Consider the following 22,755-nt stretch of genomic DNA (forward strand, 5'->3'; position numbering starts at 1 on the left):
TTTAGTTATTATTTTTATATTTAGTATATATTTAGTCTTATAGTCTTTTAGTCAACGAATTGCTTCCGGAAATGGTAGTAAAAATGTATTTGTTGGCAAGGTAGTTTATACTTAGGTGGCCCCTAAAAAGAACTGATGTGATTGATGGTTAAATAGGGAACGTAAATACTTATAATGGCCCTAAAAAGCGCCAGTGGTGAGACTTCCAGCTATTCTTCATTATTATTCCTAAAGATGAAGAGCTGGCTACGGGTAGATTGATTTTTACCCTGGGAGTCTCTATGTACGAAGACTGTGATGGAGGGAGGTACACCGCTGACCAAAGAATACATTGCCTTCGGGTGGTTCCCTGGATAACCAATCGCTTATCGTTAGTTGGGAAAGTGTGGATATATCGGGGACACGACCACTGATAAGGAAGCCGTTGTGGCTGCCCGTGCCCCTCAGGGCTGTCTTTCCTGGCTTACGTTTGTAGCCAAAAATTCTCTGACTGCACCAGGTGGGATGGCGGGACTGCCACACAACTCTGCAGAGTTGGTGCAGATTGTCCTCTGGCTAGATATATCTCTGGTATTATGCCAGAGACGTCATCAGTTAGAATGACTTTTTTTTTATTGCACTTGTCGAGATTCAGGGTGAATGGAAACCTAGGTCCCTTTCCCCTTAGAAAAGAGTGTCGTCCATAACCAGGATATCCAGCTGCAAGACTATCATCTACATTTTCTATGCAGCTCGTTGAACTGCCGAAGCACGACTGCATTAGTCATCGAGACGCTCCGGCGTACTATAACCACACTTATGTAATTCTGTTGCAGGTAGCCTCGATTTTATGTCGACGTCACCTAGCGGATTTTACTAAACTAAAGTGAAAAGCTGGCGTATTTTTGCAAAACTTTGAGCTTATTTATTGCTATTGTTAATAAATTTTTTAAGATAAAAACTATATTAAAACCATCTAGAAAGTATCATGAATCAGTGTGCATAATTTCAGCAAAATCGGTTTAGTAGTTTTCGCGGTTAGCGATTACAACGGTTTTAGCGACTTTGCTTTATATATTAGTGAGATATATCAAGTTTATGAAATCTGCCTTTTTACAACATACAAAACGCTATAAGAAGTTAATGAAAGGTTATAAAAGTTCATAAAAGTTAGTAAAAGCTTATAAAAGTTTTAACGTAATGTCATAGAAACTTTTGACAAACATTAAAAAACTTTAAACAAGTTTATAAATGCGTATAAAAGCTTGTTAAAGTAAATAAAAGATTTTAAAAACTTATAAAAGTTAGTAAAAGTTTATAAAAGTTTTGAAGTCTCACATAGCTACTTTTGACGAACATGAAAAAAGCAATTAAAAGTTTATATAAGTTAAAAACTTTTACAAACTTTTTATGGAGTCTCAAATCAGTCTTTTTATAAAAGTTTATGAGAGTTTTTAGAAAATATCATTTCCGCTTCGGTAAAACAAATCAAAATGTACAAGAGATTAATGCACTCACATATTTTCGTAGACTCTTCGATGCATACAATCTGAGAAATTTTGTTGAATAGAGTCAAGTCGTACTGGTCGTGTGATAGTTATAAACCATTAAATATTAACATCCAACAAGTTCAGTATTTATAGGTTATGTGAGTGAAAAATTTTGTAACAGACATGACTCCACAGGTATCGGAAAATTTGTTGCAGAGCGGAAAATAATCGTTGGTAAGAGATTTGCTTTGATGTACCGACGCCAGAGTACCGTCGCATAAATTTTCGCAGCGTGTATACGCTACCTAACAGCAAAGAATAGCTGAAAAATTGCACTTCAGGCGCTAATGTTGGTACTTTATACCCTAGTGACGTAACGTACAATTTCTATGCTACATTATAGGAACGCTCTAGTCCTTGACCTCCAAAAAACATATACGACGACAGATCCCTTACAAATTTAACAACATTCAACGGATTACTTTTTAAGAAAAGTCTCATTTGTTTTGATAATCTCCTTAGTACTCTTTTATAATTTGGAGAGAAATTTTCTCTTTTATTTTGCAATGAAATACAATACGATTTGGGTTAAAAATTTCTTATTATACTAACTTAGAAGGTTTTCTAGTTATTTCACGTAAAATAAGCTATTAGGAAATTTACTGATGATAAATCAATGAAGCTGAGTAGTCAGTAAAGCAGAGAATCTCGGAGATATATTAAATACTTGTGAGGGCAGCCCGGAGATAAATAAAGTTTACTACCTTATCGATGAAGTAGATTTTATTTTATAGCTTCATAACATTATTCAATTAATAACTAACTATTTAATAAAAACAAAAAGAGTTTGCGCATGTTTGTGACATTCCTAAGAGTTATGTAAGACAAGATTTGATGAGATTAATTAAGAATTAAAGAAGAAAAACGAGAAAATAGATATTAAATGAACGACGCATGATCTGATTTGTCGTACTTTAATTCCGAATAAAAATTCATCTCATCAAAATTAGGCTTCATATATTTTTCAGAGAATAATGAATATAAGAAAGCTCTTTTTTTGTCGATAATATTTATGCAGATACCTTCGACTCCTATAACAGTATTAGTTGCTGCAAGAGGAGGTTTGATCCAAAATTATGTTGGAATAAAAAATAGAGACAATAATTAAATTATTCCATCTGTTGCTGGAGAGGAGTTAAACCTTACAATGTAGTAATAAATAAGTGTGTAGTAAGGTATCGTGGAAAAGCAAAGCTGAAAGTCGAAAGTAAAATGAGCGTTAATGCAAAAATTTTATGACAATCAGAATTCGTTACTGCATAAATTTAATAATTATGACTATTTTATTTTTATACATTTTCCACATTATTAAGGCTTGATCATTTTTATAGATTTATGTAGATCTACAAAGCTGTAGTACTGCGTGTTTTGTTTTTATTCAAAAAAGAATTTTCTAAGCCTATAAAGTGTTTAAGTGATGTAGACAGACCTTTTTTTGCACTTAAAACTTAACTTAGTAATAACAACAATAATAACCGCAATAATGTGACTAGTACATAATCATACATATTGTGAAACATAACGTTACCGAAAGGAAGACTGTGGCTGTGGTAGCACCAACTTGACTAATGGCGCTGCAAACGTAATGACCTTCATCTTTACGTGTAACCAGCTTGATGTGTAAACTACCATTATCAGCAACAGTATAGCGATCCTGGTACACATGGCCAGGAAACATTAACTCTTGCGAGCCTTCACGTGTCCAAAATATTGAGGGCTGTGGCATACCCCGCGCTGAGCAGGCAAACGTTACTTCTGAGTTAGGGCTTACTGATTCGTCTTTAGGGAAGTTGGTAAAGACAGGCCGCGCTGCCGATAAAATAGAGAAAAGAACCTCGTAAATAAACAAAGGGTATGAGTGAATGACAAATGAAAGTATGATTAAATGGACAGAGGACAAAAATGCACGTTTCTTTAATGAGTGCTTGGCTATTGAATAATCAAAAGCATATGACTTACAGTAAACGGTGAGCGTAGCGCTAGCAGAAATTGTTCCAACGCCATTCTCCGCCTCACAAATGTAAGTTCCCTGGTCTGAAGTTGTAACCCGCTCTATTTTGAGGCTCTTGTCATCAAGTATATGGCCACGGCCAATTGGCATTTTACCATCATGCCTACGCCACAGTATATCAGGAGGTGGATCACCTCCAACTCGGCAGGCAAATTCAGCTGTCTGATCCATTAGGATCGTTTGATTTGATGGCGCTTTCAAAAAATATGGTTTCACTAAAAATAAGTTGTTATTTTATATTTTCATTTTATCATCCAGTTATTTCAAACTTTTTCAGACTGTTTATTACCATTTACTGTAAGAATTGCAATAGCTGACTCTCGGATTCCTACGATATTCGTGGCGACGCACTGATATTTGCCTTGGTCAGATTGCTTGACATCGCTTATCATCAAATTACCACCATCAACTAGCGACATTCTGTAATTAACATCAGCATTAAGTAATTGCTATGATAAGTAATGAATTTTGTAGTTGAATGTTCAACAAAATTTTTTGATTGAACGCATAAAAGTAGTAAATAAAAGAATAGTACGCAAAGTTTACTAGACTACAGTATTGATTACATACTTGATTCGTACGAACTTAAAATTCCAAATGTTAGCATATATGTAAGTCTTAAGTCATTGTAAATATCTTCTAGTTGTAATAAACTTTTTAATTTTTCCACCTAAGATCCCCAATGGCGAAGCAGTAGAAATTCAATACTTCGCGAAGACCCTCAGTTATGTTCTCGAGTATATAAAGCAAATACATTGTGCATAATTATAACTGAGCCCATAACTACTTGCTATGTTAAACATTATTAAATATTTTACATTTTTTGAATTATTTGGATGTATGCATACAGATATAACAGAAACCAATAAATGATCGATTAACAAAGATTTTTCATCAGTTGTGTAAAAATTTGGCAAAAATAGAATAAAATTATTCCAATTAAAAAAAAATTGATAAAAAACCATGTTTCTTTCGACATTTTCAATAAATAATGTTATATTAACATCTCATTAGAAGTTCACACTTTTTTTAAACAATAAAGTTTTAACATTAGTAACCTGAGTAAGCAAGACTTATCATAGAATAAATTTGGAAGTTAATTTCGTTGCTATATTAATTAAAAACTTATGTATTTCAGAAGGATTATGTTATACCACAAAAACTTAAAATAACAAACTTATTTTAGTATAATAATAAAGATGAAATAATAATTGATAAGAAAATTGTAAATTAAGTTTTTATTTTCAGAATGATGTTAAATACACGATTTTCATCATTTTTATATTTTATACTATACAGAAAACAATATTTTTTTATAGTTAGCTTTTTCTTTGACTGTCTTTAAGTCACAAATTCAAAGATTTGATATATTAGGTTTAAATTTGAAAAAATCTTTTTTTTCTCATGGAAAATTATATGTTGCTTCATCTAGATGTAGAAATCTTTAATTTATATTAGAAATAAATTAAAAAATTTGTTAGAAATAGAAAATATAGTTTAAGATAAAATGTTTAATTAATAAAAATAAATTGTGACATATGTTACTAAATTTATTTAAATTTATGACAGAATCATACAGAGTATAAGATTTAATATAATGATTGGGTATTTCAATGATTCTCTAACTGCTTTAATGAAATATACTACTCTTCTTTCAAGTTTTGTTCTTAACAAAAGATACGTTGATTCTCGATACAACTACCTTACCATCACACATCAGATGCATAGCAAGCCTTCCTCCAAGTTTTGCATTCTAAGTAAGCTAAATGACTTGTTCCAACTCATAGAACTTATTTACATTATATTATTTGACGCCTATAAAAATAATTAGTCTGTTAATATGTCAACATTAATAATATTTGTATGAATCCATCGAATAGTTTTGTTGTAAATACTATGTATCATGTACAAAAGATCATCTAAAAGATCATGAACGATTATTTTTTTAATTCATACAAAACAAAAGAAAGGGTGCAACCACATTTAACAATTTAAAAGTGTTTAGCGTAACAAAATGTGAATACAAAAAATTAAAAGAAATTGCAATAGCTAATTAGGAAATTTTTTCTTATGGATTTCAATTTCTGAAAATATTCAAGGCGATAAAATTTAGAATAAAGATAGGAAATTTTTCTCACAAGATTTTACTGATGATAATGAAAAGCATCCACTATCACATGTTAGTCAAGCTCTAGAATTAGAAGATGAATACTGTGATTTATTTAATGTGCTTACACTAGAAAAAATACATCTACAGTAAAATGATATCGAGAAAATTGATTAATACGTAAATAATACTTATGTGTAGTATAAGAAATTTTCTGGTTCTAAGTACTTACATGTGAAGTGAATATAAAGGGAAAACAACTAGAAATGATTAAGGGAGTTGATCACTGTTATCTCGTCTTAACAGATCTAGTCAATCCAGAAAGGTGATGGAGTAATCCAGCCTAATTGTGACATAGTTACCACAATGAGCTTTGATTGTTTACGAAGATTAATTGATACTTACTGATAACAGTAAGCAATGCTCAAATTGAATAACGCATTTGCATGAAGTGCTGCAATATATGCAACGAATAGACTATAAACAGAGATTTGATTAAAAAGAGAGGCCTCTTAACCTTCCAAGCAAGGAAACCCAAATTGGAGAGCTGAGTTCTGCGTGTAGCTACAGCAGAAGACTTCAGTTTTAGGGTAGCCTACGATTCTTCGCTGTCCTTATTCAAAAAATTGATGTGATAGAGAGAGAGAGAGAGAGAGAGAGAGAGAGAGATGATGATGATGATAAAACGAATTTAATAATGCCAAGGTTTGATAAACCGTATGGCAACTAAAAATACATAGTAATTACAATTTGATACATAATAATATATAAGTACATTCAAAAAACATTCGGTAAACGGCACGTGGTAACTGTACAAATAATTTAGTTCGCAATTTACTAACAGAATTAGTGAGTTAAAATACTACTAAACTACAAAACGCAAAGTATAATTTTGATAATTTTAGCAGAGTGCGTAACATAATATTAATAATTACAATATAAATAATAACAATAATCGTAGAAAGCAGAGTTTCATTTAAAAATATGGAAAATAGGTAATGTAAAGTAGATGTAGAAAACACCTAGGTGAGAACACAGTACGACTACCCAAACCGCGGGGCTCAATACAAGGCACAATAATACAGTGGCGTTATTTAGCTTCCAACAAGTAATTAAAAAGCGCTCTTTTAAAAGATTGGATAGTGCTCACTGATCTCACCCCTGCGGGAATCTCTTCTTATAGTCTTAACGCACTCAGGACAAAAGAGCGCTCGTACGTAACTGTGCGCAAGAAAGGGATCAAAAAACCGGCGGATTCGTGCCTAGCGGATCTCCTCAGGCCATCGGTCTGCAGAAAAAGCTCTGCCAAATAACTAGGTCACCCCGAGGCAAGCAGCTGACAAGTCATACATTCAAAAAAAATACCTTCGACGAGCACTAACGGTGAGCCAACCTAGTCGCCTGTAAAAAGGCCTCATCTCGGCATCGCAACCAACCCCAAAAATAAACCTCACGACGGTATTGAACAGTCGATGTAACTTGACTTGGAGATATTTCAAGAAGTCCAGATACACCAGTGCTGCAAAGTCAAAGTGGGGCAGCACAAGCAAGTCCACTAGCTGCTTCCTGATCGACCAAGACAACGAACCCGCCCCATACCAGAGTCTATGCAAGATTCCGTGGACGATAGAAGAAACACGAGAGACATAGGCGTTTCAGGAAAGATCATCATCGAAGACGACGTCTAGATTTTTGACTTATGAGACGAAGGGCACCACATCACCGTGAACTATGATCGGCGGCACACATGAGCGATTCATCGTCTTAAGCAACTGAGCTGACGCTTGCAACTGCACTTTAATCTTGGAGAAGTTAAACGGCAATCCGCAATCGAGTATCCAGGTGTCAGTGGCACTAATATCGTCGTTCAACTTCGCAACTGTATTCACAATGTCTCCGGGCAGGCTTTTTATATACATCTGGAAGTCATCAGCAAAGAGCATGGCCTCACTGTACCATAGCACAATCGAATTTATAAAAGCGAGGAAGAGTACAGGACCGGACCAAGATCCCTGGGGAATAACGAAAGTGGTATGATAACGCCCATACAAGCCGTCTTTTTTATGCACCACCGAAAAGGAGCGATTGGTCAAAAAAGAATGCAGAAAAAAAATTGCATCACCCGAAAAATTCATTTGCTTGAGCGATAGTAGTAGTCTCCAATGGTCCAAAGAGTTAAAGGCCTTGTGAAAATTGATTAATACGTAAATAATACTTATGTGTAATATAAGAAATTTCCTGGTTCTAAGTACTTACATGTGAAGTGAATATAAAGGGAAAACAACTAGAGATGATTAGAACTAGAAAATGGACTGATAATGTAATCATACCCCTATCGATACCCTAGCGAATGTCATCGGTCACCCGCAAGAGAGCAGTCTGGGTGCTAAAGCCGCGCTGAAAGCCGGATTAAAAGGGCAACAAGAGTCCGGCGCTTTCTAGATAATTATACAATTGATCCGCTACAAGGTAATCAAAGACCCGCTAGAAGTGCGGCAAGTTTGCTATTGTCCGCGAATGTGAGGGGCACGAAGGGCTTTTAACCTTTGATAGTGGTACTATGCTAGAGTGCTTCCACATATCGGGATACGTATGATTGGCCAATAATGTGTTAAATGTATGGACAAGAAAGGGAGCGATAATCGCGAATACATCTTTAAAGTACTGCGACGAAAGACGACCATTGCTCATGCTTCTCGCTTTACAGGCACAGTGCTGCGTTGCCCGATGTACCTTTACCCCCGTGACCGGGTGAAACAAAAAATGAGTAATGAAATTAAATATGAAAAAAAAGGAATGAAATATGAAAAAAAAAAAAAAAAATGAAAAAAAGGAAATTAAATGAAATAAAATGAAACAAGAAATGAAAACAAAAAATTAAATAAATAAATAAAATATAAAGGGAATTAAAACAACAAACCAGGGGGGATAAATGGGTCATGGGACCCACGGTAAGAACGAAGTTCTTTAAACATGATATGAGTATAAAAACACAATTTCTCAGGTAACAAGGGGGTCGCCAGACCCGTAGGAAGAACGAAGCTCTATAAACGTTAGTACTGCATTCATGTGGTTCACTAAACAAAAACTTGAAAAACGAATAAAAAATTAAAAAAAAAATAGTTCAGTACTCACGATGGTTAAACTTCGTGAGAACGTCGTGCATAAATACAGTACTCACGAAGTTCAACCATCGTGAGAACAAAACTATTTTTTTTTATTATTTTTTTTTTTATTCGTTTTTCAAGTTTTTGTTTAGTGAACTACATGAATGCAGTACTAACGTTTATAGAGCTTCGTTCTTCTCTTCGTTCTTCTTGGGAGTGTGAGGGGGAATGGTGGGCAAAAGTGTGCAGAAGAGTAACACGGCACGGTTGGCAGATATTCATATATAGTAGGGGGAGGGGAAGTGTGTAGAGAATATGAGGTGAGGGGGACGGGGTAAGGGGGGAAACTTGAGAGGAGGAGACTTCGGGTAAACCACTTCCGTTTCAAAAAATCTGTCGGTTTTCAAATTACAGCCCCCCGAGTACGCGACATAAAGAACTTCGTTCTAAAAACTATTACAGGTGGCACCACCCACGATCTCATTTAGATCCTCGATACTGCACGGAGGGTGAGCGCAAGCGACCGAGGAGTAGAACCTGCCCAGGACATCAGAGGGGAAACTATCGACCTGCGAGCTAGACTTACCGGCCACAAGGCTGAAGCGTCTCAGAATATTCTATGAGGATTGCGGAAATGGGGATGGTGACAATGTCTGCCGAAGAAAATCGTCTCGAGTGCGTCTTATATCCGCCTTAATAGTCCGACAGAAAGATCTATATTCCCGCAGCACGGCCCCATCCCGTCGACGCTTTGCATCTCGATACATGCGATCGCGAATCCTACATTGGCGTCGCAGTTCGTCAGTGAACTAAGGGGCCGGGGACCTACGGTAGTTACGCTCAGGGGAAAGAGCCTTGACATCTAAAACACCCATCACCATTTGCCGGAACTCATCCAGAGCGGTATTAATATCACTGCAGGACGATATGCTTGATATTTGACTCATGGCTGCAGAAAGTCCTGCTGCAAACCTCTCCGCGAAATAGTGTTTGAAATCACGCAACCTCTTGGGCTATTGGGCTCCACGCAAAATCTCAATACTATAGTCTATATATATAATCGTGTTCATCTACAAATGGCGATGGAGATTGACCAGATGTGACTATTTTATCTAGTGAATCGACTATAAAATGATCGATCCAAGTGTCTGCCCGCCGGTGGTGTGTAGCTGAGAACTCTACCAAATGCAATGTTTAGTGATTTGAGTAGTAATTCATATTCAGCATATCGACATTACTTAAATCTCCTGTAATAATACCGTCTGAGTAACGCGTGAAGAACCTACTGAAGGCTTCAAAAAGTTTAGTGAGTACCGCACCCTTGGGACGCCTACATGCCACCCCCAATAAGAACCTCGGTAAAGTTTGTGGGGATAACTCAAGAAACATAAACTTGTTTTAACTCCCTGGACATATTCTATTTTACCGGTACCAGACTTAAGAGCACGGTCATTTTGCAGTAACCTGTACGATTGAACGAAGTATAGCGAAGAATAACGTACCGAAGTGAGCCATGATTCGGTAGTTGCTTGAACATCAAGATTTAATTTAGTTAATATGTACTTGATCTCGTCCATATGCGCTCTCATATAATTCGCGTTAATGTGTGCTATACGTAAAAAGCTACTATAATTATTTGAAATTTTTGACGAGGAACTTACAAGTAGTCAGTCCAGCAGGTTTAGATCTTAGATGGAGGAAGCACGTAATGGGATAACGTGTAGGCAACTGAAGAGAGAGAAAGTAATAGGTTTGGGGTACCCCACTCCTCAACCATCACCTGTCTGAAACCGTATTCCGATTGGCTGCAGTAAATATAGACATACAGCTGCAAAATCGCAGGAAAGTTGAGGAAGTAGAGATGGGTAAGGCAGAATGCGCAGATTACAAATAGTGTTATTGTGGAAAAAAAACGTTTCATGGCATTAAAAGGACCTAGAAAATTATAATTTATCATTATGTAGTTAACGTGTACATTTTCGAAGGGGTTATGTGACATGTAAGAAAAATTATGATTTGAGAGCTGCATTTTTTATATTTATTATACATAATACAAAGAAAATATTTTAACAAACTCGCAAATATTATAGTGCACCATTTGAAAAAAAATTATGCACGTGTATATTTCTATTCATTTCTAAATAAAATCAGTTTCATGATGAGTAATTCTTATTTGTAAAAATTTATAAACGATTCTCTGCAGTGTATGTGATCTATGTTTCATAGGATCATTCGTATGATTTAATTGTAACAAAGTGTTAGGGATAACTTTTAAAATATTTGACATAAGCGTTGAGAAAATTTCTTTAGTAGAAATGTAATACTGTCTACAACTTTTCTCCACTATTTTACATATTTCTATTATATCTATGCACGGTTTAATGAGTCTACCCCGATCTTTTCGCTCTAATAATGTTGAAAAAGTATTGTCTGAAGGTAAAAGCATAGAACACTGATAACAATTGGTTTTTTTAAATAAAAATCGTAAAACAAAGCCGGAAATGTATATAATTACGTCATTATTATATTTTTCATTGACATTTTTTCCATAGCTACTATTTTTCTCGTTGAAAGATTCATCAAAAGTATTATTATCTTACTAATATATAAAGCAAAGTCGCTAAAACCGTTGTAATCGCTAACCGCGAAAACTACTGAACCGATTTTGCTGAAATTTTGCACACTGATTCATGATACTTCCTAGATGGTTTTAGTATAGTTTTTATCTTAAATAGTTTAATAACAATAGCAATTAATGAGCTCAAAGTTTTGCAAAAATACGCCAGCTTTTCACTTTAGTTCAGTAAAATCCGCTAGGTGGCGTCGACATAAAATCGAAGCTACCTGCAACATGATTAAATAAGTGTGGTTATAATAGGCCAGAGCGTATCGATAGAGGTATAGTCGAGCTTCGGCAGCTCAACAAGCTGTACAGAGAATTCTGGTAATAGTCCTGCAACTGGGTATCCCGGTTACGGACGACACTCTTCTCTAAAGGGAAAGGGACCTAGGTGTCCCTTCACCCTGAATCTCGACGAGTGCGATAGAAAAAAAAAAAATTAATTCCAACCGATGCTGTCTCTGCCAGAATACCAGGAGACATATCTAGCCAGAGCACAATCTGCACCAACTCTTCAGAGTTGTGTGGCAGTCCCACCATCCCACCTGGTGCAGTTAGAGAAGTTGTGGCTAATACAAGTGTAAGCAAGGGAAAACAGCTCTGAGGGGCACGGGCAGCCACAACGGCTACCTTCTTAGTCGTCGCGTCCCCAACGCGCTCACCCACATGTTCCCGTCTAAAGATGAGCAGTTGGTTATCCGGGGAACGACCCGAGACGAGATATCCTTTGGTCAGCGGCGTACCTCCCTCTATCACAGTCTCCGTACATCGAGACTCCCAGGGTAAGAATCAAGCAACCCGTAGCCAGCTCTTCATCATCAGGAATAATAATAAAGAATAGCCTGGAAGTTTCTCCACTGGCGCTTTTTAGGGCCATTATAAGTATTTACGTTCCCTACTTAACCATCAATTTCATCGGTTCTTTTTAGGGGACACCTAAGTGTAAACTACCTTGCCAACAAATACATTTTTATTACCATTTCCGGAAGCGATTCATCGACTAAAAGACTATATTAACTAAAGACGGGCACTATTAAACCAAGTCAGCTATTCACTGGCAGACGTCACCTGCGAAGTTGTTCTTCGCAAGGCTGGAAAACCCGGTGACCGACGACTCTATATTACCCTCTCGACTCTAAGCATTTAACCAGGAATCACTGATCCTCTCCAAGGTCTGCGCTGGGCAAACCTATAACAGCCATAAAAGAAAAAAAACTTGAGCCAACGGGACAGCCTCCACTGGACAAGTATCACTAACCAATCTCCCCATCTAAGATCACCAAAACAACTGAATCTGCAAATAAAAAAGGTGCTTTAGACACCAACGTCTTCGACGTTATATCGGGAGACGTTGGGAAAGAGCACTACAACTAGCCCCAAAGCTTCGGACTTAGTCATTTTTCTCCCAATCAGTCTGGGGCTTCAACAGCAGGCCAGAAAAGATCACCCTGAGGTGTGGAGACAATTGCGTTTACTGGAAACTTCAGTCAAAAAAGAGTTTACTTAAGAAGCTCACCGGTCCTTTTCAGGGTTATTGGACGTCGAACTACCTTGCCAACAAATATATTAGAACTTAACAAAGTTGACAAAAACTAGCCTTTAGGGATCACAAAAGTTATTACCATGCCAAAAGTCGCAAGAGGTAACCCTTTAACGTGAAAAAGTGCAAATTAACGACCCTTAAGGGCCAATAACCATTTTATGGTGTAAGGAACGCACGGTATAAGTTTTCAGCATAGTTATTTTTTTTTTATTTTTTACAGCTTATTATTTGATCAAATAAACTTTATGGGTTCCAAACATAAATATTTTTGATGGTAAGTTTTGTTTTTCTGAGAAGTGTTAGGAGTATATGTAAAATTTTCTAACTAAAAATGTTTCACATTACATGTCAACACACTACGGTGTTTCATTTAGTAAGTCTCGGGCGAAGCCGAGACGGGGGGCTGCTAGTCCGAAATATGTGTTGAATATCTTCAATTTTGTGAATTATCACTCGAAATTTGTAATAAACACGTATCGTCTAAAGACTTACAATTGGCAGATGGGGGCTCTTTTGTATCGGCATGGACAAGTAATTTTTTGAAAATATGCATAAACTGATATGAAGTAGGATTGTTATTGTGTCCGCCTTTGCTTTGGACTGCACTGAAAAAGTTTTCCAAAAAATCCTGCGGTAATTTATACGTGAGTAGGTACCCATTCCAGCTTTCAAAATACGTTTTATACACTTTCAGGCAATTAAAAAGCGCTTCAATTAAGCCGACAAACCCAGTTTTCCTGTCAGTCTCAATAATAAATTTACCGTCCAAATTTTTCAACAATCTTATGTATTCAATAATTGACTCGACTCTTTTGGAAATATCATAAAAATTATTTTTATCTAAAGCATTTTTTTTCTTGTTAGAATTAAATCGATTTCTGGTATTGAGTATATCAAATGCTTCGTTAATAGTTGAGCAAAATTGTGCAGTACCATCAACATTCTGAAAATGTTGTTACCGAAGATCATATTTTGCATACATAAGTGCAACATGGACGCTTTCACGTAAAGTTTGTACGGATAGGTGAACGTTCATTTTATTATCCGTCCAATTGATGTGTTGTCGTCTAATTTTTGTCGCTAAATGAAGACCGTTCTTATCCTGTTCACCGACTAATAGTTCTAAAAATTTCCAAGAAATAACGTTGCCATCTTTATCAATCATGTCATGGTTTGCTAACGAGTTTCTAATTAATTTTAAGTCATGACAACCATCTGGCATAACAAAAATGGGGTTTCCAGACGTAGGGTGAGAAAAGAATGCTTTCGATGGATCTTGTACAGATATTGATGCACCTAACTCTTTGCACATTTTGAAATTTGATGACAAGCCATCAAACGTTACGGAAGTAACAATGACACCTGTTGTTTCTAATTGTTCCAGGTTGCTCGTTATTATCTCTGCCTTTTCCTCACCAGTGAGACTATCAACAAAGTAGTATGATAATAGTATCTTCCAATTTCCATTGACACAGGCAACCATAACTACCAAGACGTTTTCAGCTTCGGGATGAGGATGATTATGTGCACCAGTACCTTTATCGATGTATCCGTAGTCAACACACTACATAACTTCACTTTTTTCATTATTTTCATCTCATCAAAGACCACATTCACCAATACAGGAACGTCTGGATTTTCTCGTTTTATACTGTCAACTTTATTTTTAACAGCCTGAATCGTATTTAAGTTTATATCAGCAGGACAATGAATTTTTGTGTACCACTTGCTTATTTGGTGTGGATGAGGCAAGCATTTCAGAAAAGTTTCCCTCACATATGTATACCCTTTGGGGGAATAAAAATGTAAGGTGGCTGCAAATTTTTTTAGTGTCGGTGGAAACTGGACATTAGAGTTTCGTTTGAGGAGTCTTGCAAATATCAGGTAGCCCATTGGAGGTATTGATTTCTGTAATGGGAAATGACATGTATACATTTTTTTTAATATCAGTGACCTATCGAGATTTTTATTAAATTCAAAACATACATGGAAAAAACGTGTAGTATAGTTAAAGAGCAGTCTTAATATAATTAATAATACTAAAACAAATAGTTAACATAACAAGAATTGTAAAATTCATTTAATTGTGTGATTGCATGTTCAATTGCCTTACACGATTTCTTTAAAGCGTAGTAAAAAAAAAAAAATTGTAACGTTAATAGGTACATGTTAAACATAAAAAAATGAAAAAGATCACAATTGACTAGAACGTAAAAATTTCATTGATATGGCGAATTAAAATGTCATGACTCACACTGTATTAAAATATACACATGTAGTAATAAAAAAAAAAAAAATCCTGTATAAATCGTTGAACATAATTACAATTTACGAAAACGTAACATCACACCGATGCCGCGAATTGAAGTACAATGACTTTTTCGCTGTAGTAAAATATGTATATACATTAAAAAAATAAGGTTGAACCGAACAGTTGCTTGCAAAACTCGTTACAATTCATCCAGATTACTTACTTTCAGAATATTATGAACACTCTTCCCTATGTTGCTATTTCTTTTCTAATGATTTAGTAATAAGTCAGCATTTGTTATGCTTTTTTTCCAGCGATATAATCTCATTAGTAATATTTTATTTTTACGACGAAGATTTTGTACTTCTTCCCTTGCCTTATACAAAATTTCTTTCATAGGAGTTGGTACATCTAAGCTTGAGATGTTCACACTTAATATAGAGACATTACCAGATCTTGATTGGGCATTAATGGTTTTGCTAGAACACATGTATGTAAAAATGACACAATAATCGTGAAAGACGATTAATGATTGTATAGACATGCAGTATTTTCAAAATTCCTGTTATTACTACAATCATCTCTACATAACATATTGTCACTGGGAACATCAGGAACTTGCCTCTCTGGTGGACAACTAGGGACTTGTAAAGTTGCCTTATCACAAAGTGATTGCATCACAAGTGAAGGAGCTAGAGATTCTTTTAAGACATCATTGGTATCACTATAAAAAATAGAATAAATACGCTTTCAAAATTAAATACAATACTTTAAATAAGATATTCCAATTCATCTTACACCAATAAAGCACCTGGTTGTAGCCCTGGCTCCTCAAGTTTTTCGTTGTCACCCATTCAACAAGATGCATCACCAGCTGACTTCAATGAATCATCTTGTACTTTTTGCCTAAAAGATGCATTTGTCACATTTAATGCAATTGAGTTAGCAATATATATTCGTTCATTAAACGTATACTGACTGCGTCATGTTATCTGTAGTAAATACAGTAGGCACAGCATCATGTGTTAGTCTAACATTTTTGCGAAGCCCACAAGTATAAAAGTGTTTAGGTTCCAAATGACGACTGCAAATGAAAGAGTTGCTCGTCATTTTTATTTGACAATGAACAGCTAGACTATTTGCCCACTGCTCTCTTCTCTTTTCATCGTTGCCAGCACTAAAATATTATACAAAGAATAACATATATTTCATATGCAACTCTATTTTTCTATAAAGTATGATACTAAAACTTCTGAAGAAAGTGTACATAAGTATTTACCTGTGTAAAGTTATATTTTTAGCTGTTAAGTCGTAACTTTGAAGTCTACACGTTGGCACGCAACACGTTTTCATGTTTTTTTTTTAACCAAAACTTTTGCAAAATCACGCTTATATTAGCTGTTCACTGTGATACTTACAATAATTAAAATTTTGACTCGACTGATGTAAATATTATGAGCAGACGGCACTTACTCAGAGTGAACGGATAGAGTCAACGGATAGCCAATCGCGAGCGAACAAGGAGAAAAGGGTTAAAAAGTGGGGTACCCCAAACCTATTGCTTTCTCTCTCTTCAGTTGCCTACACGTTATTCCATTACATGCTTTCTCCATATGTATATGCTCTAAGGTTTATATCAGATTCGGTGGCAATAACAATGAGATCAAATCCGTCGATTTTACGCACAAAAATTTCTCCACCATGCGTCCAAACATATTTATATTTCCGTTTGCTAGTAACATCTTTGGACCGCATATAAAGCTTAAGCACGGGATGTGACAGCATTTCATATAGCTTGATGACAACGTCGGTATTTAGTTCAGAAAATAAGGAAGTGTATTTAACTTCACCAAAATTCTTTTTCTTGGACAAAACAAAATTTCGTGTGGAGGTCGATTTGAATGATACCACGAAGGACTTAAACTTAGCTGCCGCAAATTGTCCCGCCGCCTCTACCGAACTCTTAGAGCCCTTAGATTTTATAATATTTATCCTTAGTATATCGCTTTGTAAATGCTGTAAGACGATTAAAATTAATATGGAGCTCATAACGTCAGCAAAAGAACGGCCGGACTCGCAAGGCACACCCATCACCCTAAGCTCGACCGTGGGTTTAGCCCTCTCCATGGCCCTGCGCGCATTTGCCTCCTCCCTTATCTCATCCCCCCGGGATACAAGCTCGCCGATCTGTGTCCTCAGTACGGCATTCTAGGACGCGAACTCATTGATACGCTTGTCCTGTTCGGATGCCCGGTTGGTTATAGAATTTAAGTGCTTATCAATTGCATTAAAACGATCTCTACTATATGCGTTGATGCCGTTAATAGATGTCATCAACGCGAGAAAACGACTATTTTCATCAAAGTCTTTCCAACCGAGCGGCAATTCTGTCCCCACATCTCAAGAAAGAAAGAGAGAGAGAGAGAGAGAGAGAGAGATAAAGAGAAGTAGTGAGTGAAAATAACCCATTGGTGGCTACTTCAAACCGTGCTATTGGAGGTGCAGGCGACGCACAGTGGGCAAAAACAGGTTTTTTCGTTCCCAAATCGTAGAACTCGTGAACAGAAATAAATAGGCTGATAATTTTTTTGTGAATACTGTAGTTAGCTCAATGCAAAATATAGAAAAAATGATAGAGAGTATGGCATACATTGTTCTAACCTCAAAAAAAGTCTAATTCTTGAATATTTTCAAGAAAAATCAAAAAATAGACTAAAAAAAGTAACATTTAAAAAATATGTAAAAGTAAATATATTGATGCCATGATACCTGAATATCAATTAAATATTAATTTTATTTTTTAGACTGACTTAACGTAACTTCAGTACACGCACAAAATGAGAATATGATATTTTGTTAAAATAATCATAGTGAATCATGTAAACAAAAATAGAATAGGAATTATTTTTTCAGATACAAACATAAATTTTAGTACAAACTACTGTAGAATCGAAATTTATATTTTTTGATTGTCTTATAACCTCAAAGATTATTATAACTTATGCTTAAAAAAATAAAAGGAAAATGGCTGATGTAAATATGCAATATATGCATATTTACCTCGTAATGTAACCTTATTAGATGCAAAAATTAAACGTCAGCCAATTCTTTGAATATGAAACTAACGTTATTATTACCAAGATAGATGGATTAACTGTTTACTTAATTCGCTCCATGCATCAGGTTGGTCTAAATAATCGCAAAGTTTTGAAAAAATACGCTAGTTTTTCACTTTAGTTCAGTGCTAGGTAGCGCACAAATAAAGTAGAAGCTACCTGCAATAGAAGCAAGTGGGTCTGGCTTTAACATCCACGGGCAATTTACCGAATACCATAGTCGTTCATCAGCAGTGCATCAAGAACAGAGTTTTTAGTCGTGCAGTATGGCTATCCTGGCCACCGATGACACTCTGAAAATCTACAATGGGCATGCGACTTATGCTCATTTCCATCCTGAATCGCCAAGATGAGATGACATAGTGCCACAAATAAAGGCGTTCTAAATGTCAACGTCTCCGGCTTAATACCAGGAGACGTCTGGTTGGAGCATAACTAGCCCCAATTCTTAAGGGCGTCATGGCCATTATTTAGACCAACCTAGGGCTGCTAAAGCACCTTTTACAACAACAGCAAGTTAAAGAGAACAACTTTAAGGGGTGACAGTAGTCACATCTGCAAGAAATATTATTAGCCTCTGACTGTAAGTATCACCACTGGCCCTGTTTAGTGCCATCACAAATCTTTACGTTTACTAAACCACCATCAACCTCATTGGTTCTTTTTAGGTCCATTTAACGTTATAATATCTTGTCAATGAATATTTTTTTTGAAAACTATGATCGAAAAATATTTTTTCAGTAACATCTAGTTTCAAACGACTTTTTTAGGTACGGCATGTGTAAGACACGCTACCATATACTTATTTGTACTTAACATATAACTATTTGTATTTGAAACTTAGTTTTGTAGTATCTATTAAGTAAACATTTAATTCATTTGTCTTGGTAATAAAGACCTAAGTTTAATATTTAAAGAATTAGCTGATATCTAATTTTTGCATCTAATGAGATTATATAACGAGGTAAATATGCGTATTTACATTGGCTTTTTTTTTTTTTTTTTTTTTTTTTACAAAAGTTTCAGTAATCTTTTAGGTCATAAAACAGTCAAAAAATATTAATTTTCATTCTACAGCGGTTCGTATTAAAATTTATGTTGGCATCTGAAAAAATAATTCATATCCCATTTTTGTTGAGAAGATTTACAATGATTGTTACAAGAAATAAAATGAATATCAAATTGATATCCGGAAATCATGGCATCAATGTATTAACTTTTAAATGTTTTTTAAATGGTTTTTTTTTTTAATCAGTTTTTTAATTTTTCTAGAAAATAACCGAGAATTGAACTTTTTGGGGTTGAAACAATGTATGTTGTACTTCCCTACAGTTTTTTTATACTTTGCATCAAGTCAATTTCAATATTCAAAGAGAATTATCAGTCCATCTATTTCCGTTCGCAAGTTCTATGGTTTTGGAACGAAAAAATCCGTTTTTGCCCACCGTGTATCAGTGCAGGCCCTGATGGTAGTTGTAAGTGCTGAACTTGGAGTGTAAATTTTGCTTGGAAAAGCATAGACAGAGAGATCTCTACCTTTTTTCAATTTTCGGGAGCTTTTCCAAAAAAAGAAAATAGTATGTCAATTTTTTATGTAGTAACATTATAGTAAAACCGATGGTTACAGCATGTATTCAGTTGAATAATGACCAGACAAATATTTTATAAATTTTTTGTGAACGGAAAGATAATAGTATATTATGTCACGAGGCAGGGAAGTAGTATATTCTCGTTCACGTGTATATTGCCACCCGAGGCGATGTGCTATTTTCCTGTCGAGTGGCGTATACAATTTTTCTTTATACCCACCGGGAAGTTCACGACCCAAAAAAGTTATTTGATTCCTAATTTTGTATAAAATCAACATGCAGTCATTCCATCGTTCATTGTAAACGCTCATGAATTGTTGATCTAGCCAGGGACTCTAAGGAAATAAAGAGCAAGCAAGATAGAAAATAACAATGTATAGCGACTCCGATACTGGATGCAGCAGCCACGCTCGTAGAAGTTGTTCAATCACATATAATTCAATTACACACAAAATTTCCGTTCAAACCTATTATACTGGCACTACGGAAATTATATTAGTATGTTATGCTCCTATGACGGTCGTTTACTGGCTGAAATCATTAGTGTTGCACTCTGCAACCTGCATATTCTCACTGCATAAGTATTGAGGTTATGACCTGAGTGTTTTGGTTTTCATCATCTGATTATAGTACATTGTCGACTATAGCTATATACACATGAGTAGTTGACGACTGACATGAAAAAATAAGTAGGGAATGATGCACAATACGTTGGTGCGCCACAAAAAGATTCCTGTCCTGGTCAAAAACGCATAACTTCCCAGCCTGAAATTAAGACGAGAATGCGAACTTCCCGTCGGAGTATGATGAAATAGTATACTACGTACGAGTTTGCAAAGGCTTCGATTTACGAACCAAGAGGTTTACGGTACGAGCCAAAGGCGAGGCCGTAACGAGATTCGTAAAGAAGCCGTTTCGTATACTATTTTTCCGCCTCAGAATCCAAAATCAAGCGGTGAAGGTGCTATTTTGAGGTTAGAAGGCGGAAAACTTTTTTTTATAGATGGTCCTGGAGGATCAAGAAAAATCTTTTTTTGTAACACATTAATATATTGTTCCATTGCTCAGAATAACAATGTTATCAATCGCTTGGACTAGTATTGCCTCCATTTTACTTCCAAAAAGAATGGCTAGTCATGAAACTTTTCATTTAGATTTTGATTTAAGCATTGTTGAAAGCATTAATTTAGAATCAGAATCAGAAAAAAGAAGATTGAGAAAAGTTGATTTGATTACATACTTGAGATGAGATTTTCATGATTCCAAAGAAAAGGTTTAGAAATAATACATAAAGCTTCAAGAGATCTATGAAACACGAAAATCAATTTTGAAAACATAATGATGATTTTAGGAGGAGATTTTTGTCAAATTCTACTAGTCATACAAAATAGTAACAGAAATACGATTATTACGAAAACTAAAAAATAATTGTTACTTCAGTCTTATTTTAGTATATTGAAATGAAGTGTTAACATTTAATCAAGTGTTGAGAAATTCTTAACAATATTATTAAAAATTGGAGAAGGAAAAATTAAGACATTTTCTGTCCCTGCCAACTAAAAAACAAAAAAATTTTTTTTTAACTTTTCATTGGAAGTAATGATTGTTTGGTAAACAGTGTAATACTGACGTTTTGCAACGAATGTATTCATTTTTTGAATAATGAAATTATAAATCAAACAAAAAGATGTACAAAAATTTATTTTTCAGCATAATAAAGAATCGTATAGTAACATTTATATTAAGTTTTGAACTGAAATATTTAATGGTATTTGAGAAGGGCTAACACCCCATGAACCGAGCCATAAACTATGTTTGAAATTCAGAACAGTAGTTTTGTTGGTTAGAAATTTAAGCCTATCTGATGATTTATGTAACGTTACAAGGTTAAAAATAGCTAAACTATTAGAGTAAAATATTGAAGCAGAAATAATAAATAGAAATAAAATTGGCAGTCGGGTTTGTATACCAAAATTAACATTTAATTTATGTATTCATTTAACATACCTTTATCATCATTCATTTTGTACATAAAGCAATTTCCTTTAGCATTTAATAATTCTAACAATTGAAATTTCGACAGGTGCGTCGTGAGAATGACTAACATTTGTTATTTCGAAGACTTTTATTCAAGATACCGTAATGATAGGCAAAGTCGCGCGTGAGCTCCCGTTCTAGGCTCGTCGTGTCTTTCCGTAGTAATCGCTCGGCGTCTTGATTTGGTAACGCTCGAGTCCCTTGGTAACGCCCGACCCGATCCTCTTGATAGCGCTCGACTCCGAATGCCGAAAGCGCGAATGAATCCCCAAATGCGCGAATGCCCGACTGTCGCGATTTGAGGCTCGCTGGGCCTTGTATTACCTTTTTCCCCTCCTGTCGATGCCTTCTTGCTAAACTAGCCTCACTGTTACCAGGGAGAGTCAGTATGATATGCCTTGCATGTCGTACGTTACAATAGGTTTATACATGAAAAATCTTCAATTTGACATGGACAATTAGATGTTGCAATGTCAAAATAAGAAAATGTATTTAATTTATCTCTCCATATATTTGTAAGCCATAAAAATTTAAACAAATACATAATATTTATTAAATATGTATACATATTTAAAATAATTTTCTTTCAATACGTGTAGGTGAGAGGCGAACAAGTACTTTGGAAAAGAATAATAATATTTATATGATACTAATTATTGTTTCATTTTTAAGTAGGGTATAGAAAAGATTCGTCTATTAGTAGATGCGTGGAGCTATTGGCGATGACTACTATGGTTTTTATTATTTTGTTGTAATGTTAAGTTCAAGTTTTGAAGTGTTATAATACATGCTATGTGATCACATTTATTTAACTAATAATTTTGCATTAAAATAAAACATTACTA

The 22,755-nt window shown here is 35.2% G+C and overlaps 1 protein-coding gene across 1 annotated transcript in view; it reads right to left on the bottom strand.

Annotated features, from left to right (window-relative positions):
* LOC106644351 (roundabout homolog 2) overlaps window positions 1-22,755 on the bottom strand; it is a 535,313-nt gene that overhangs the window by 77,813 nt on the left and 434,745 nt on the right. Inside the window, exons 4-6 of the mRNA XM_089598313.1 lie at window positions 3,830-3,960; window positions 3,489-3,755; window positions 3,058-3,338 (exon numbers count right to left, since the gene is read on the bottom strand). Coding sequence (XP_089454439.1) covers window positions 3,058-3,338; window positions 3,489-3,755; window positions 3,830-3,960 — 679 coding nt within the window. The remainder of the gene's footprint in view (window positions 1-3,057; window positions 3,339-3,488; window positions 3,756-3,829; window positions 3,961-22,755) is intronic.

The sequence above is a fragment of the Copidosoma floridanum genome, unplaced genomic scaffold (genome assembly GCF_036245765.1).
Source record: "Copidosoma floridanum isolate Cflo_tuat_1 unplaced genomic scaffold, Cflo_Japanese_pri ptg000006l, whole genome shotgun sequence".
Classification (NCBI taxonomy): Eukaryota; Metazoa; Arthropoda; class Insecta; order Hymenoptera; family Encyrtidae; genus Copidosoma; species Copidosoma floridanum.